Raw genomic sequence first — 16,393 nt, 5'->3', positions numbered from 1 at the left:
TCCAATTGCTCACCCAATAACTGGGAAATTGAGTCCAATTCTAAAGTCCAGAGAGTCCACACACACAATCCTGAACAGCAAAAACCATGATCTTGACAAAACAATGAATCAAATAAACTGCCATGAGGCTAAAACACCAGGCTGCACTTTTATCTGTAGCACTAATTACAGCAGCCCCACTCAACCACAGGGGCCCTCATTTTTTCTTGTAATAATCCTTCAGTTGTTGTCTCCTATGCATCACTCTACGCATGCGTGGATGTGTCATTAATTCTTGTTCAGAATCCAGGGATGATACAAATGTTTGATCTCCTCCTGGACTGTCTGCAAAACTCCCCTCTTCCCTGTCACTCACGCTTCCTTGGTCAGAGGAGGCTTCGTCGGCAGATTCTACTGGGAGCAAAACAGGCCTGCGGCATGTGGGTGTCTCCCCCACATCCACGTCCACATTCCTTGGAGCAGGAGCTGGGCCAGAGCTAACCACCAGAGGGCAGGCTGAGCTCTCAAATATGTTAAAAGTGGGATTCACAATTTATGAGCTGTACCTGGGATAGCAGTAGGGTTACCTATAGACTTTATAGCAGTGTTGGCTAACCTTTTTATCCTCACGTGTCGAAAGCACATGCTTGAGCCAGCACCCATAATGCAATGTGTGTGAGAGACACCTCTTTGTATGCCCTGCCCCTATGCATGGGCGTGTGACACCCATGCCACATTTTGGGAATAGCAGATCTCCCAACAGCCACCTGGGACCCACAATTGGCCACCAACAATGGGGTGGTGGTGATGCATGCTGCACCTCCTCCATCCTGTTTTGGGCCAAGCAGGCCTCCCTGCAGTCACCTGAGACCCAAAACCTGGGACCAGCCTCCAATGCTCCCCATGTCACATCCACTCCCGGCATGCACACATGTCTCCCACTTGCACCCTGCCCTCCAAATGTGCAGCAGATATCCCAAAATCAGCTGGCTGGCAGGGGTTGCATGCACATGCACAGTGGAGCTAAGCTGGGTGATGGCTTGTGTGCCCACAGAGAGGGGTCTGTGTGCTATCTGTGGCATGCCTGTCATAGGTTCGCCATCACGGCTCTACAATGTTGTGGAGAGTTTGATCCTGTTAGAACAGTGGTTCTCAACTTATGGGTTGTGACCTCTTTGGGTGTCAAATGACCCTTTCACAGGGGTTGCCTAAGATCATTGGAAAACACATATTTCTGATGGTCTTAGGAACCGAGACACTACTCCTCTCTCTGTAAATAATGTTTTCCAAGCCCTAAGTCTTTGCAAGGTTTTTTCCATTGCTCTACTTGCTCAGAATATTTCTTTCCAGGTGCTAGATATTCCCAGCTCTTACTCGCTTGCAAGCTCTTTCATTGTTACCTCTTAGAATAAAATTTTTAAGCCCTTAACTAGGGGATAAAATAATGTGTTGAAGCTGATCAGACTAAGAATCTTACCCAGATGAATACCTGGTAAGCAGATTCTTTTCCCTATTTTCCTCCCCAAAATCTAAGGTGTGTCTTATACAGTAGTACCTCTAGATACGAGCTGCTCTACATGCGAGTATTTCAAGATACAAGCCACGAGGGGAGAGACATTTCTGTTCCAGTCCCGAGCTCAAATTCGGGATACGAACCGAGCGTCCACTAGGTGGCACAAGAATCCTTGCTTTTGGTTATCTCGGAGGGGAAAAACAACGTCTAAAGTTATTTGTTCCAGATACGAGTTGCCTCGACATACAAGCTCCCTTCTGGAACGAATTATGCTCGTATCTAGCGGTACTACTGTATTCCGGTGCATCTTATACTCCAAAAAATATGGTAAATTAAATAAAAAACTATAAACATGTTCAACATGTCTCAAATATAAATAGGTATCCCTGAGTAAGCTATAGATTTTTGTTTCTTATTATATTTTCTCTACAATTAAGATGGGGCCTTAGTAGTATAATGTAACATTTGGGAAAAAAGATACAAGCCAAGAGAGCAGTTCCAGAGGCCAAAATGGAGAAGATCTCCACAGCCACCATGGACTTCCCTTTGGTGCTCAGGTAGGTAGGGAGGAAAGTAATCCAAACACTGCAAAAGACCAGCATGCTAAAAGTAATGAACTTGGCTTCATTAAAGCTGTCAGGCAATTTCCTAGATAAAAAGGCCACTGTGAAACTGATAAGAGCCAAAACACCCAGGTAGGCAAGGACAGCAGAAAACATCAAAACTGAACCTTCATTGCATTCCACGATTGTCTCCCCAAACAAGGAGTGGAAGTCCAGGTTAGGAAATGGGGGAGAGGTTCCCAGCCAGGTAGCACAAAGAACTGCTTGGACCAGAGGACAGACTATGACAATGGAGTTGGTCAGTGGTTTACCTAAGAGTTTCCTTATCCTGTTCCCTGGCTTGGTAGCCATGAAGGCCAGAACCACCATGACAGTTTTTGCCAAAACAGAGGAAACTGCAAGGGAAAAGAGAATGGCAAAGGCGGATTGTTGGAAGAGACAGGTGATCTTCCTAGGTTGACCAATGAAGAAAAAGGAGCAGAGGAAGCACAACAGTAGGGACACTAGAAGGATGTAGGTGAGATCTCGGTTGTTGGCTTTGACGATCGGTGTATCATGATGTTTAAGGAAAATAATCAGGACTGCAGAAGTGATCATAGAGAGAGAAGAAATGAGAGAAACTAAAGTGTATCCCAGGGTTTCTTGATAGGCAAGGAAGTGAATATTCTTGGCAATGCATTGATCTTTGTCCTTGTTGGGATATTGGTCTTCTGGGCAGGGTTCACAGTGAGCGGCATCTGAAATCAAGGATTTATTTAAGGATTTAAGGATTTCAAGCGTGTCTGAATGATCATAAGTATGAATCAGTTGCCAAACATCTGAATTTTGATCAGGTGACTGTGCTGGGGCTACAGTGGCTGTAAGTGTAAGAAAAACATTCATAAATCATTTTTTTTTGAGTGCTGTTGCAATTTAAGACAGTCATTAAGTGATCTGTTGTAAGTCAAGGGTTGCCTGTACTTCAAATCTGCTCAGATATTTTTGCAGGGAAAGGTTAACAGACATAGAAAGATGTAGATCAGGGGTGGGCAATTAATTTTGCCATGGGGCCGCATGAGAATTTGGGGTGGTTTTAGAGGGCCGGATTAATATAATTAACTCAGTTCTACCCAATATTGTATATTATTGGGTAGAACTGAGTTAATTATAGTATAATTATATATTATATTATATTATATTAATTATATTAATTATATTATATTATACTTTGCTATATTATATTATTATATATATTATATATATATATAATTATATATTATAATTATATTATAATTACAAATTAATTGCCCACCTCTTCCTTCCTTCCTTCCTTCCTTCCTTCCTTCCTTCCTTCCTTGTTACCTCCATTTCTCCTTCCTTCCTTCTCCAGAGGGAGAGAAGTGTCTGTCTCTCTGATTTTCTCTATCTTTTATTTCTGCTTTTGGGCAGTTCTTTATTTCTCTTTCAAAATATTCCTTTCAGGTGCCTTTCTTCAATTGACCTACATTGTCAGTTGAGAAAACATAGTGGAGGCTTTGCCTGAAAGTAGCTTTGGATTCCTTTTCTTCCTCCTCCTCCCCCCTCCCTCCCTCCTTTTCTCCTTCCTTCCTTCCTTCCTCCCTCCCTCCTTCCCTCCCTCCCCATTTCTCTTTCCTCCCTCCCTCCCTCCCTTTCTCCTTTTTTCCTTCCTTCCTTCCTTCCTTCCTTCCATCCAACCTCCGCGGGCTGGTCACAGACAGCAGGCGGGCCGAACCCGGGCCCCGGGCTGCACTTTACCCAGGTCTGATGTAGATGTTAGATTCTCTGTCAAGTCTGTTTCTTCAGAGATTGACTGTTCTGACCAAAGAAGCCAACTCTAAATATTAAAAAATTAGAAGCTTGAAACTGGATACCCCACTCCTTAAAAAATTGGTTTACAGTAAGAATGGGGAATTCATAAATTGTGTCCTGTAACTATTGTGCATGAAATTTTTGTGGATTGAGAAATGTGCTGTGGGCAGGGCAATTTAGATCCATAAACTGAACAGTTCTGCAGAAAAGTATGGAAAAATGCTTGTCAATCTTGTCAGAATATGAATATTCATAGATTGGAATAGATTAGCCAATGAGGACTGTTTGGATAGACATGGTAACAGGTCAGCCAATATGAACTGTTTGGTGACCCAAACATCTAGGAGCCTGGGTGTACCTATGTTGACTCATCTATCTATCTATCTATCTATCTATCTATCTATCTATCTATCTATCTATCTATCTATCTATCTATCTATCTATCTATCATCTATCTATCTATCTATCTATCTATCTATCTATCTATCTATCTATCTATCTATCTATCTATCTATCTATCTATCTATCAGTACCTGTGTAATTCTATAGCCCAGTGATGGCGAACCTATGGCACGGGTGCCACAGGTGGCACGCGGAGCCATATCCGCTGGCACATGAGCTGTTGCCCTAGCTCAGCTCCAATGTGCATGTGTGTGCTGGCTAGCTGATTTTTGGCTCACACAGAGGCTCCAGGATGGCATTTTTGGCTTCCAGAGAGCCTCCGGGGGGATGGGGAGGGCATTTTTACCCTCCCTGGCTCCAGGGAAGCTTTGGAGCCTGGGGAGGGTGAAATACGAGCCTACTGGGCCCAACAAAAGTTGGGAAATAGGCCGCTTCTGGCCTCCAGAGGGCCTCCAGGGGGAGGGGGAAGCTTTTTCTGCCCTCCCCAGGCATTGAATTATGGGTGTGGGCCTAGCGCTTGCCAATGCTCTTTTGGCACCTGAGGACAAAAAGGTTTGCCATCCCTGCTATAGTCTCTGTATTATATCTTGCTTCTATGAATATTACTTCTGTGATAATTGATTCTGTACTTCTGGATTCTGCTGTATGGTGTGGTACATAAAGAAGTTTCTTATATATAATTGAATCCTACTGAAGCTCATTTACTTTTGTGCTGGTTAGATGTGCTGCAAACTTTGACAAATCTTACCAAAAATAACAACAATAATAACGACAAAAAATTCTAATCTACTGAATGGAGAGGGGCGGCATACAAGTCTAATAAATTATCATTATCATTATCATTATCATTATCATTATCATTATCATTATCATTATCATTATCATTATCATTATCATTATCATTATCATTATCATTATCATTATCATTATCATTATCATTATCATTTGAAATCTGCTCTACCTGTTTGATTAGAAATGGTCCCTCCTGGACAAGCATCGCATTGGTAGCAGCAAACTGGTTCACCCTCTGGAATTCTCCTCCTCTCTCCTGCATGGCACCTCTTCATGCCACACCTGGCAAAGGGCACCTTCTAAAAGTGAAAAGATGAAGACTTGATAGGGCCTAAGTGATGGACATCTTTTATTAATTCATTTCACATATTTCCATTCTATATTCCTATGTTTGAGTTGTGTTATGGCCTAGAGGTGTAAAGCTCCTTGCCTCACAATCAGGAAGGTGTGAGTTCGATCCTAGGTAGTGGCAGATATTTCTCTCTCTGGGCACAATGTGCATATATCTGCTGAATATATCTCCACATTGGTGACAGGAAGGGCATCTGGCCAGTAAACTCACAACTCCATTCAATTATTTATTTTATTTATTTATTTATTGTTAGAGTTGAAAGGGACCATGCAGGTCGTCAAGTCCAACCCCCTGCCTGAGCAGGAATCCTAAAGCACCCCAGCCAAATGGCAGTGCAATCTCCTCTTGAAAGTGTCCAGAGTTGGGGAGTTCACAACCTCCGCAGGCAGGTTGTTCCACTGGTTGATCGCTCTGACCGTCAGGAAGTTCTTCCTTACTTCTAGGTTGAATCTCTCCTTGGTCAGCTTCCAGCCGTTGTTCCTCGTCCGGCCATCTGGTGCTTTAGAGAATAGAGTGGCCCCCTCCTCTCTGTGGCAACCCCTCATATACCTATATACAGCTATCATGTCCCCTCTGGCCCTCCTTTTCTCTAGGCTATCCATGCCCAGTTCTCGCAATCTCTCTTTGTAAGTCTTGGTTTCAAGTCCCCTAATCATTTTGGTTGCTCTTTTCTGCACCTTCTCCAGAGTTTTAATGTCTCTTTTGAAATGTGGTGACCAGAACTGGATGCAGTACTCCAGATGTGGTCTGACAAGGGCGTAGTAGAGTAGTATTAATATTTCCCTGGTCTTGGAGTGTATCCCCCTGTTGATGCAGCTTAGGATAGTGTTGGCTTTTTTGGCCGCTGCTGCACATTGCTGGCTCATGTTTAGTTGATTATCCACCAAGACTCCAAGATCTCTTTCGCAGTCACTACTGCTGAACGGTGTTTCTCCCAGGCTGTATGTGTGTCTAGGTTTTTTTTTACCAAGGTGAAGGACTTTGCTCTTGTCGACGTTGAACATCATGTTGCTATTGTGGGCCCATAGTGTTAATCTGTCTAGATCTTTCTGTATTTTGAGCCTGTCCTCTAGGGTGTTGGCTACCCCTGCCAGTTTGGTGTCATTTGCGAATTTGATTAGTTCCTCTTCTATTCCCTCATCCAGGTCATTGATGAAAATTTTGAAGAGTACAGGGCCCAGGACAGAACCCTGTGGTACCCCACTGCCTACCTTCTTCCATGTGGATTTGGAACCGTTACCCAGACTCCATCCCGCAAGAGATTATGGGGTCATTAAAAGGAGATGATGATTCCTATTTCTAGGTTTGGAATACCTTCAAAAATAATGGTTGACCACTGTCTACCAAAAATGAGGAACAATTCTTGGGTGATTCAGTCCAGTGATTGATGGAGAATGGATCTGGGATCTTGGTATGCAAAGGAAGGCTTGTGACATTGAGCTACCGCTTTCTAAAACAAAAACTCCATGGGCATCCAACTGAACAGGAATGGTCCATGGCAATAATTATTGCCTGCTCTAATTGCATCCTGATTTTTTAAGCAGAAGTTCTTCTCAATGGTTAACGAAGTCAATGAAGCAGTGGAAGTGATGTGCCGGTGCCTGGAGGCTGTTGGGGCCTGGATGGGTGTAAACAAACTCAAACTCAACCCAGACAAGATGGAGTGGCTGTGGGTCTTGCCTCCCAAGGACAATTCCATCTGTACGTCCATTACCCTGGGGGGAGAATCATTGACCCCCTCAGAGAGGGTTCGCAACTTGGGCATCCTCCTCGATCCACAGCTTACATTAGAGAAACACCTTTCAGCTGTGGCGAGGGGGGCGTTCGCCCAGGTTCGCCTGGTGCACCAGTTGCGACCCTATTTGGACCAGGAGTCACTGCTCACAGTCACTCATGCCCTCATCACCTCGAGGCTCGACTATTGTAATGCTGTCTACATGGGGCTACCTTTGAAAAGTGTTCGGAAACTTCAGATCGTACAGAATGCATCTGCGAGAGCAATCATGGGCTTTCCCAAATATGCCCATGTTACTCCAACACTCCGCAGTCTGCATTGGTTGCCCATCAGTTTCCTGTCACAATTCAAAGTGTTGGTTATGACCTATAAAGCCCTTCGTGGCACCGGACCAGATTACCTCAGGGACCGCCTTCTGCTGCACGAATCCTAGCGACCAGTTAGGTCCCACAGAGTGGGTCTTCTCTGGGTCCCATCAACTAAACAGTGTCGCTTGGCGGGACCCAGGGGAAGAGCCTTCTCTGTGGCGGCCCCGGCCCTCTGGAACCAACTCCCCCCAGAGATTAGAATTGCCCTCACCCTCCTTGCCTTTTGTAAGCTTCTTAAAACCCACCTCTGCCGCCAGGCATGGGGGAACTGAGATACACTTTCCCCCTAGGCCTTTACAATTTTATGCATGGTATGTCTATATGTATGATTGGTTTTTATATAATGGGTTTTAAACTGTTTTTAGTATTGGATTATTGTTATATACTGTTTTATTACTGTTGTTAGCTGCCCTGAGTCTGCGGAGAGGGGCGGCATACAAATCCAATAAATAAATAAATAAATAAATAAATAAATAAATAAATAATAAATAAATAAATAAATAAATAAATAAATAAATAAATAAATAAATAAATAAATAAATATCTAGGGATGTTTAGTCTGCAAAGGAGAAGACTGAGAGGAGACTTGACAGCTGTCTACAAATATCTGAAGGGCTGTCACAGAGCAGAGGGATCAGCATGGTTCTCATTAGCACATGGAAGGACTAGAAACAATGGAATGAAACTGCAAGGGAACAGATTTAGATTAGATATCAGAAAAAAAACTTTCTAATGGTAAGGGTGATAAACCGGTGGAACAGTTTGCCATGGGAGGTAGTGGGCTTGTCTTCACTGGAGGTCTTCAAACAGAGACTGGACAGTCATCTTTCTGGGATGGTTTAATGAATCCTGCATTGAGCAGGGGGTTGGACCCGATGACCCTGGAGGTCCCTTCCAACTCTATGATTCTATGATTCTATGAACCCCTTTTGTGGATGGACACAAATCAGATCTCACATGTGTTGCATGCAAAGCAGGTTTTTCACCAAGTGGCTGTCATACTTTCTGACACAACTGATCATTTTCCAAATTGGAAGGATGTTCTGCATTCCCAGGAAAAATGAATCTTTCCCTGAATTTACAACATCTCCTTGCAGCTCACCTTCATGGCCCAGATGATTACGTCTGAATTAATGGTGAAATCCTGTCCTTGGAAGGCCCCGGGATCTATTTGCCCAACTTTCATGGAGACAAAAGATTGATTGGGGAAGAAAATCCAGTTGATTAGATCAAAGCGAGGAGGAGAACGCAGTCCATTTTCTGAGAAGATGATTTCATCTCCAGCACTGTTGTTAAATTGGATGTTCTTCAAATAGTAAAGAATCTGGGGGGGAAAAATATACCTCCAGAAATCGGAGAAATTGGCTGAGAGCCATACATGAGATATCATGGCTTCTACCATCATCTTAGAACATGGATATTAGGACTCTGTTCAATCAGTTGGGTTGGCAACATATAAACCAACAATGTATGTCTATAGGTTTAACCATGTTAATGTATGTAGCTTTAACTGTATGCTATTTCTGATTGGTTGATTGTGTTGCAGATTACCATAAGAGGGAGCTAGAAATCGTAGCTCTCTTGATACACTTTCTTTCGCATTCTGTTCTCTGTTGTCTTGGTACCTTTTCTCTCTGTTCTCTTATATCTTGTATTGTGGTTGGCTCTGGCCCAGCTCCTGCCCCAGGGAATGTGGAGGTGGATGCAGGGGAAACTTCAACATGTCATAGGCCTGTGTTATTGCCGACAGAGTCAGTTCAGAATTTAGTTTCTTCGGACGAAGAAGAAGGTGGGAGTGACTTGGAAGAGGGGGGGCTTGGCACACAGCCCAGGCAGTCAATCTCCATTATCTTCCATTGATTCAGATGAAGACATCTTGGACCCACGGAAGCACAGAATTATGCGTAGAAGAGACCAAGTAAAGACATATTACAGGAGATAAGAGAGGCCACCTGTGTTTGGGTGGGGCTCCAGTAATTAGGGCTGCTGCTATAAATAGCAGCGTGTGGGTTTGGCTGTTGTGGAAGAGTATCTGATCGCAGTTCTTCAGGAATCGTGCCTTGACTTTGTTTGTTGATTTTTCACGTCTTTGAAACCAACACAGAGCTAAGTGTGTGGGTGTTTCACTTCGTGGAAGAAGAAGGGGTGTGAAGTTTCTTCACAGCTGCTAGCTAAGTACTTAAAGACTGATTAAGGGAAATTGTACAGACTACCCAGTTGTTTTGGGATGAGTGTTCTTTGCAATACAAAAAGAGTGCTCAGTTTATTTTGAATTTTGTGATAAAGAACACTGTTTTGAATTTTCAAATGTGTGTGTGTCTGAAATTTGTATCCTTGAATTTTCGGGAGGCTCCTACCAGAGAGCCCGACAGAACAATCTTGGTACCTTTGTTTGCTGTGCACAACACAGACAACTGGTAAGAAGACTTTGTAATTGGATATTTTTTGGACTGTTATTCTGACTATTACCTATATGACCTGGACTGGTTATTGGATTGTGCTATTTCTTAAAGTAAACTTTAACTCAAGTTAGTGTATCTGTTTATGGCTGAATAATTATTCATAACTACTCTCATAAATGTTTCCATGTGCATATCCTTGTCAGTCAAGGATTATTTTGTGCATGCATTAACAATGGAGGTATGTCTGAGAAACTAGACCAGTTCCTTTGATGGAGCTTTGGTTAATCAGAAGTGGCACCACATATTTCACTCTTTCCCCAGGACTACAAAAGTTTCCCTTTTTCATTGGGCGTTTGTCTCTAGCTTTATCTAGGAACCGGGTAAAGCTTTAACTAGGTTTAAGTAGGAACTGGGCATGGCTAGTTTAATTAAAAGAAGGACCAGGGGAGACATGATAGCAGTGTTCCAATATCTCAGGGGTTGCCACAAAGAAGAAGGAGTCAACCTCTTATTCAAAGCACCTGAGGGAAGAACAAGAAGAAAAGGGTGGAAACTAAACAAGGAGAGAAGTAACTCAGAATTAAGAACTAAGGAGAAATTTTCTGACAGTCAGAACGGTTGATCAGTGGAACAGCTTGCCTCCAGAAGTTGTGAATGGCCCAACACTGGAAGTTTTAAAGAAGATGTTGGATAACCATCTGTCTGAAGTAGTGTAAGATTTCCTGCCTAAGCAGGGGGTTGGACTAAAAGACCTCCAAGTTCACTTTCAACTCTATTGTTGTTGTTGTTGTTGTTGTTGTTGTTGTTGTTGTTATTATTATTGTTATTATTATTATGTCAATTCAACTCAGCAAACAAGATCACTATGCTGGATTTCGTATTTCATCACCAGTCGGGCGCTTCCCAAGCACCTAGGACTGCATGATGTAGCGGCCAATTATGTTTGCCGATCCCAGTAAAAGCGGCCTTTTGGAATTAACAGGTGGAGATTTTGTCAATTCCGATGGTTTTCAAATGTCTGCTGAGATCCTTTGGCACTGCGCCCAGCATGCCAAGTACCACTGGGACAACTTTCACTGGCTTATGCCAGAGTCGTTGTAGCTCGATTTTTAGATCTTCATACTTTACTAATTTCTCTAGCTGCTTCTCCTCAATTCTGCTGTCCCCTGGGATTGTGATGTCAATGATCCATACTTTCTTTTTCTCTACAATCAGGATGTCTGGTGTGTTATGCTTCAGAATTCAGTCAGTCTGAAGTCGGAAGTCCCACTTGTAAGCCATGACCAGGTCTTTTCTTTATCCACTTTGCCTTCAAGAACTCCAAGAACTGGCCATGCAATTCTTTGTTCTGCCAACTGTCCATACAACATTGAGTTACAGTTTTTCTGTACTGGTCCTTAGTTTGCTTCATCTTGAGAAGTTTCCTATTGTTGACCTCCTTCAATGCTGACTCTTTGCTCTCCTTTACATAGTCAGCTAATGCATGCTTCTCTTCTTCCACTGTCTGCTTCACTTGCAAAAGTCCTCTGCCGCCTATTTTCCTTGGTAAATACAGCCTGTCAACGTCACTGTGGGGGTGTAGTGCATGATGGATCGTCGTTAATTTTCTGATTTTCCTGTCCAAGTTGTCCAGCTCTGCTTGAGTCCAGTTCACTATGCCAGCTGTGTATCTAATGACAGGTATGGCCCAAGTATTTATAGCCTTGATAGAAATAGATATAATTATTATTATTATTATTATTATTATTATTATTATTATTATTATTATTATTATTATTATTAAAAATTATCCTAGAAAGATTTTACTGCCACACCCTAAACATTTCATTATATGTTTTTGCTCCTGTGATGATTGACCATGTGCATTTTAAAAAATGTTGCCTTTTGCTCCAAGTCTTGAAAATGAAAAACACATTTAGAGGAAATCACAGAACAGAAAATAACTTTGAAACTGAAAACATCCCCCTAGGCCATTACAAGTTATGCATGGTATGTTTGTGTGTACAGTGGTACCTCATCTTATGAACGCCTCTTCTAATGAACTTTTCAAGATACGAACCCGGTGTTTAAGATTTTGTTGCCTCTTCTTCCGAACTATTTTCACCTTACGAACCCAAGCTGCTGCTGCTGGGATGAAGGGGTTTCTTTTTTCCCCCTTTTTTGAAGAAAGAAAAGGGAGGGGCGGCTTGGAGGGGGAAAGACTGCATTTAAAAAACTAAGAGAACAGCGTGCTTGCAGGCACTGAAAGAGTGTCTTTTGAAGAAAGAAAAGGGAGGGGTGGCTTGGAGGAGGAAAGACTGCTTTTTAAAAACTAGGAGAACAGCGTGCTTGCAGGCACTGAAAGAGTGTCTTTTGAAGAAAGAAAAGGGAGAGGCGGCTTGGAGGGGGAAAGACTGCATTTAAAAAACTGGGAGAACAGCGTGCTTGCAGGCACTGAAAGAGTGTCTTTTGAAGAAAGAAAAGGGAGGGGCGGCTTGGAGGGGGAAAGACTGCATTTAAAAAACTAGGAGAACAGCGTGCTTGCAGGCACTGAAAGAGTGTCTTTTGAAGAAAGAAAAGGGAGGAGCGGCTTGGAGGGGGAAAGACTTTTCAGAGAATAGCGTGCTTGCAGAGGCACTAAAAGAGTGTCTTGAAGAAAGAAAAGGGAGGGGCGCCCCCTTGCCTTTCTTCCTTCCCACTCACCCTTTAGCGTTTTATTACAAGGGTTTTTAGTTGTTTTATTAATGGGATTTCTACATGCTGTTTTTATCATTGTTGTTAGCTGCCCCAAGTCTGCGGAGAGGGGCGGCATACAAATCCAATTAATAATAATAATAATAATAATAATAATAATAATAATAATAATTTATGTTGGGAATACTGGACCTGAATATTAAGAAAAAATATTATTACATTATACTACATATACTTACAGCAGCTAGAATCAGCCTCGCACAATGCTGGAAGCAAAGGGATTTACCAACTGAAAATACAATAATTAAGAAAATTCTTGACTATGCTGAATTAGACAAAATGACGATGGAATTAAATGAAAAGGGGGACTCAGAATACTATGAAATTTGGAACAAACTATATCATTGGTTTGAAAAGAGAAATTATGACAAATCACGGCTTGAACTATCTTGCTTTGCATATAATGAGTCTCTCTCATATATATTCACCTTTTAAGCTGTATTACTGAAATAAATGAACTTTTGCATGATATTTCGCAGACAAAAAGTAATGTCGAAGGTGTCAATGTCTAGTAGTAGTAGGAATTCAGATATCTTGTTAACTACACTTCTTGCATTGATTAGTTTAATAATAATAATAATAATAATAATAATAATAATAATAATAATACTTTATTAGATTTGTATGCCCCCACTCTCCGAGGATTCGGAGCAGCTCACAACAACAATAATAATACAATATAATACAATACAATATAGGTTGCATTTGAGATTGGTTTTGGATTGGATTCTGGAAGTAAGGGGCATGCTTTCCTATTCTTGGTTGGTGGTACTTGGGATGTTGATTTGATGTTGAGGGATGGTAGTTTGGAAGATATAGGATGGATTGTTGGTCTTGTATTTGATGCATTCAGCGCGGTAATCTATGTATAAGTTTGTTTCTTCAAATTTTTCGAGTTTCACCTGTATAAGAGAAGGATTTAGGGGTAATGATTTCTGACAGTCTCAAAATGGGTGAGCAGTGTGGTCGGGCAGTAGGAAAAGCAAGTAGGATGCTTGGCTGCATAGCTAGAGGTATAACAAGGAGGAAGAGGGAGATTGTGATCCCCTCATATAGAGCACTGGTGAGACCACATTTGGAATACTGTGTTCAGTTCTGGAGACCTCACCTACAAAAAGATATTGACAAAATTGAACGGGTCCAAAGACGGGCTACAAGAATGGTGGAAGGTCTTAAGCATAAAACGTACCAGGAAAGACTTCATGAACTCAATCTGTATAGTCTGGAGGACAGAAGTAAAAGGTGGGACATGATCAAAACATTTAAATATGTTAAAGGGTTAAATAAGGTTCAGGAGGGAAGAGTTTTTAATAGGAAAGTGAACACAAGAACAAGGGGACACAATCTGAAGTTAGTTGGGGGAAAGATCAAAAGCAACGTGAGAAAATATTATTTCACTGAAAGAGTAGTAGATCCTTGGAACAAACTTCCAGCAGACGTGGTTGGTAAATCCACAGTAACTGAATTTAAACATGCCTGGGATAAACATATATCCATTGTAAGATAAAATACAGGAAATAGTATAAGGGCAGACTAGATGGATCATGAGGTCTTTTTCTGCCATCAGTCTTCTATGTTTCTATGTTTCTATGGAAAGGATCTTTGGATTGGATAAAAAGTCAGAGAAATTACCTGCCAGGACTGGACATTTGAGATCTTCTTTCTCAGCCTCATCATAGCTGGTCGTACTCCTGATCCATACATTGCATGTAAAGCATGTGCCACAGCATAAATGGCATTGTAGATATTGTAACTTTCACCCGACATTCCTGTTTCAAAAACGTAAGGTGGCAGATTATGTAAATTCTCCTTTCCTGTACATTGTTTTTCCCTCTTTGGAGGGATCTTTCCTGATTTATGGATCTTGCAGCCAAAGACAAATTCCCACCATAGAGGGAGAAAGACATCTCCTTGGGGGTTCAAGGGGTCTAAGGCCAGGAGGAAATAGATGAATTCTGAGATATTTCCAGTGTGGTCCCTAAAATGCAGAGACCCATGGAAGGGATTTATATCTTTCAATATGTCTTCAGATCCCATCATGCTAACCTTCCAATGAGAAGTTAAGATCCAGACTTTACAAAATGGTGTCTTTGTAAATTGTTTGTAAGCATTCATTATTGTCAGTACATTTGTAATACTACTGGAGTCTCCAAAGAGAACAATCACTTCAGCTTTAGACCAGGTTTTGAAAATACAAAGCAATTTCGACATTGTAAGTATAAGAAAATCCGATTTCATGTTTTCAGTGAAGGCCAGGCAGATCTCCTTCTTCTTGAGCATTGGCATCAGAGCTGAGATAAAATGTTCCCCATCGTCACTTTCGGGGGCCAGAAGGCCAACCCAGTTCCAATGGAAATACAGGAGCAACTGGACTAAACCCACATATTGAGGAAATTCACTGGGGTTAATCCGGAGGTAGGAAGGGTAAACTCTTCTGACTCCTTGAGTGAACTCAAAGCCAACACCAAGCTGGAGAAAGTGAGATTCATTTTTCAAAGTCTAAGCAAATTTACGCTGACTGTATGGATCCCAATTGTGTGGTTGATTGTCCTTCCAACCAGGTTAACTCTAAGCATCTTCTCTTTTTTGGAAGAGCCACTGGCGTTTGCCCAGGTTCGCCTGGTACACCAGTTGCGGCCCTATTTGGACAGGGAGTCATTGCTCACAGTCACTCATGCCCTCATAACCTCAAGGTTCGATTACTGCAACGCTCTCTACATGGGGCTACCTTTGAAAAGTGTTCGGAAACTTCAGATCATGCAGAACGCAGCCACGAGAGCCATCATGGGGCTTCCAAGATTCACCCACGTTTCTTCAACACTCCATGGCTTGCATTGGCTGCCGATCAGTTTCCGGTCACAATTCAAAGTGTTGGTCATGACCTTTAAAGCCCTAAATGGCATTGGACCAGAGTACCTCCGGAACCGCCTGCTACCGCACGAATCCCAGCAACTGATAAGGTCCCACAGAGTTAGTCTTCTCCGGGTCCCGTCGACTAAACAATGTCGTTTGGCGGGCCCCAGGGGAAGAGCCTTCTCTGTGGTGACCCCAGCCCTCTGGAACCAACTCCCCCCGGAGATTAGAACTGCCCCCAGCCTCCCTGTCTTTCGTAAACTAATCAAGACTCATTTATACTGCCAGGCATGGGGGAGTTGAGATAGCTCTTCCCCCTAGGCCATTACAAGTTATGCATGGTATGTTTGTGTGTATGTTTGGTTTTATAATAGGGGTTTTTAGTTGTTTTTTATTATTGGATTGTACATGTTGTGTTTATTATTGTTGTTAGCCACCCCGAGTCTGCGGAGAGGGGCGGCATACAAATCCAATAAATTATTATTATTATTATTAACATTATCTGCATGTTAAACATGTCAGAAGACAAGAAAACAAACCATCAATCTGGTAGAGAGAATAAATTGCACCAGAAAGGTGGAAATGTTTTTTTTTCTTGTAGAATGGGCCAGGAAGGAATTCCTCTTAGTGAATAGAGCATTTCAGAATTATCTTACTATATATCTCATTGGGGTTATTTGACACATGAAATGTAACTGTCAACAACCAACTCAAGCATCCAAATAAAACTCCAGGATCGTATCATTTCCAAAATGCTTACTGTTCATTGAATACATTGCAAGGTAATGTCAAGGCCAAACCAACTCTACCAAAACCAAGACACCAGTTCCTAGTATTAAACAATGATTTTCCCAAGGCAAACCCCTAGGTCAGTGATGGTGAACCTATGGCA

The 16,393-nt window shown here is 42.1% G+C and overlaps 1 protein-coding gene across 1 annotated transcript; it reads right to left on the bottom strand.

Annotated features, from left to right (window-relative positions):
• Positions 1-1,887: 1,887 nt before the first annotated feature.
• LOC139157906 (vomeronasal type-2 receptor 26-like) lies at positions 1,888-14,934 on the bottom strand. Its single transcript, XM_070735195.1, has 4 exons — positions 14,281-14,934; positions 8,616-8,837; positions 5,228-5,357; positions 1,888-2,792 (listed from the first exon to the last, which is right to left on the bottom strand). Exons 1-4 carry the CDS (start codon positions 14,932-14,934, stop codon positions 1,888-1,890), a joined length of 1,911 nt encoding a protein of 636 aa, XP_070591296.1.
• Positions 14,935-16,393: the final 1,459 nt, after the last annotated feature.

The sequence above is a fragment of the Erythrolamprus reginae genome, chromosome 1 (assembly GCF_031021105.1).
Source record: "Erythrolamprus reginae isolate rEryReg1 chromosome 1, rEryReg1.hap1, whole genome shotgun sequence".
In the NCBI taxonomy this organism is placed as follows: domain Eukaryota; kingdom Metazoa; phylum Chordata; class Lepidosauria; order Squamata; family Dipsadidae; genus Erythrolamprus; species Erythrolamprus reginae.
The sequence above is the reverse complement of the archived record's forward strand: the minus strand, read 5'-3'. Positions and strand labels throughout refer to the sequence as shown.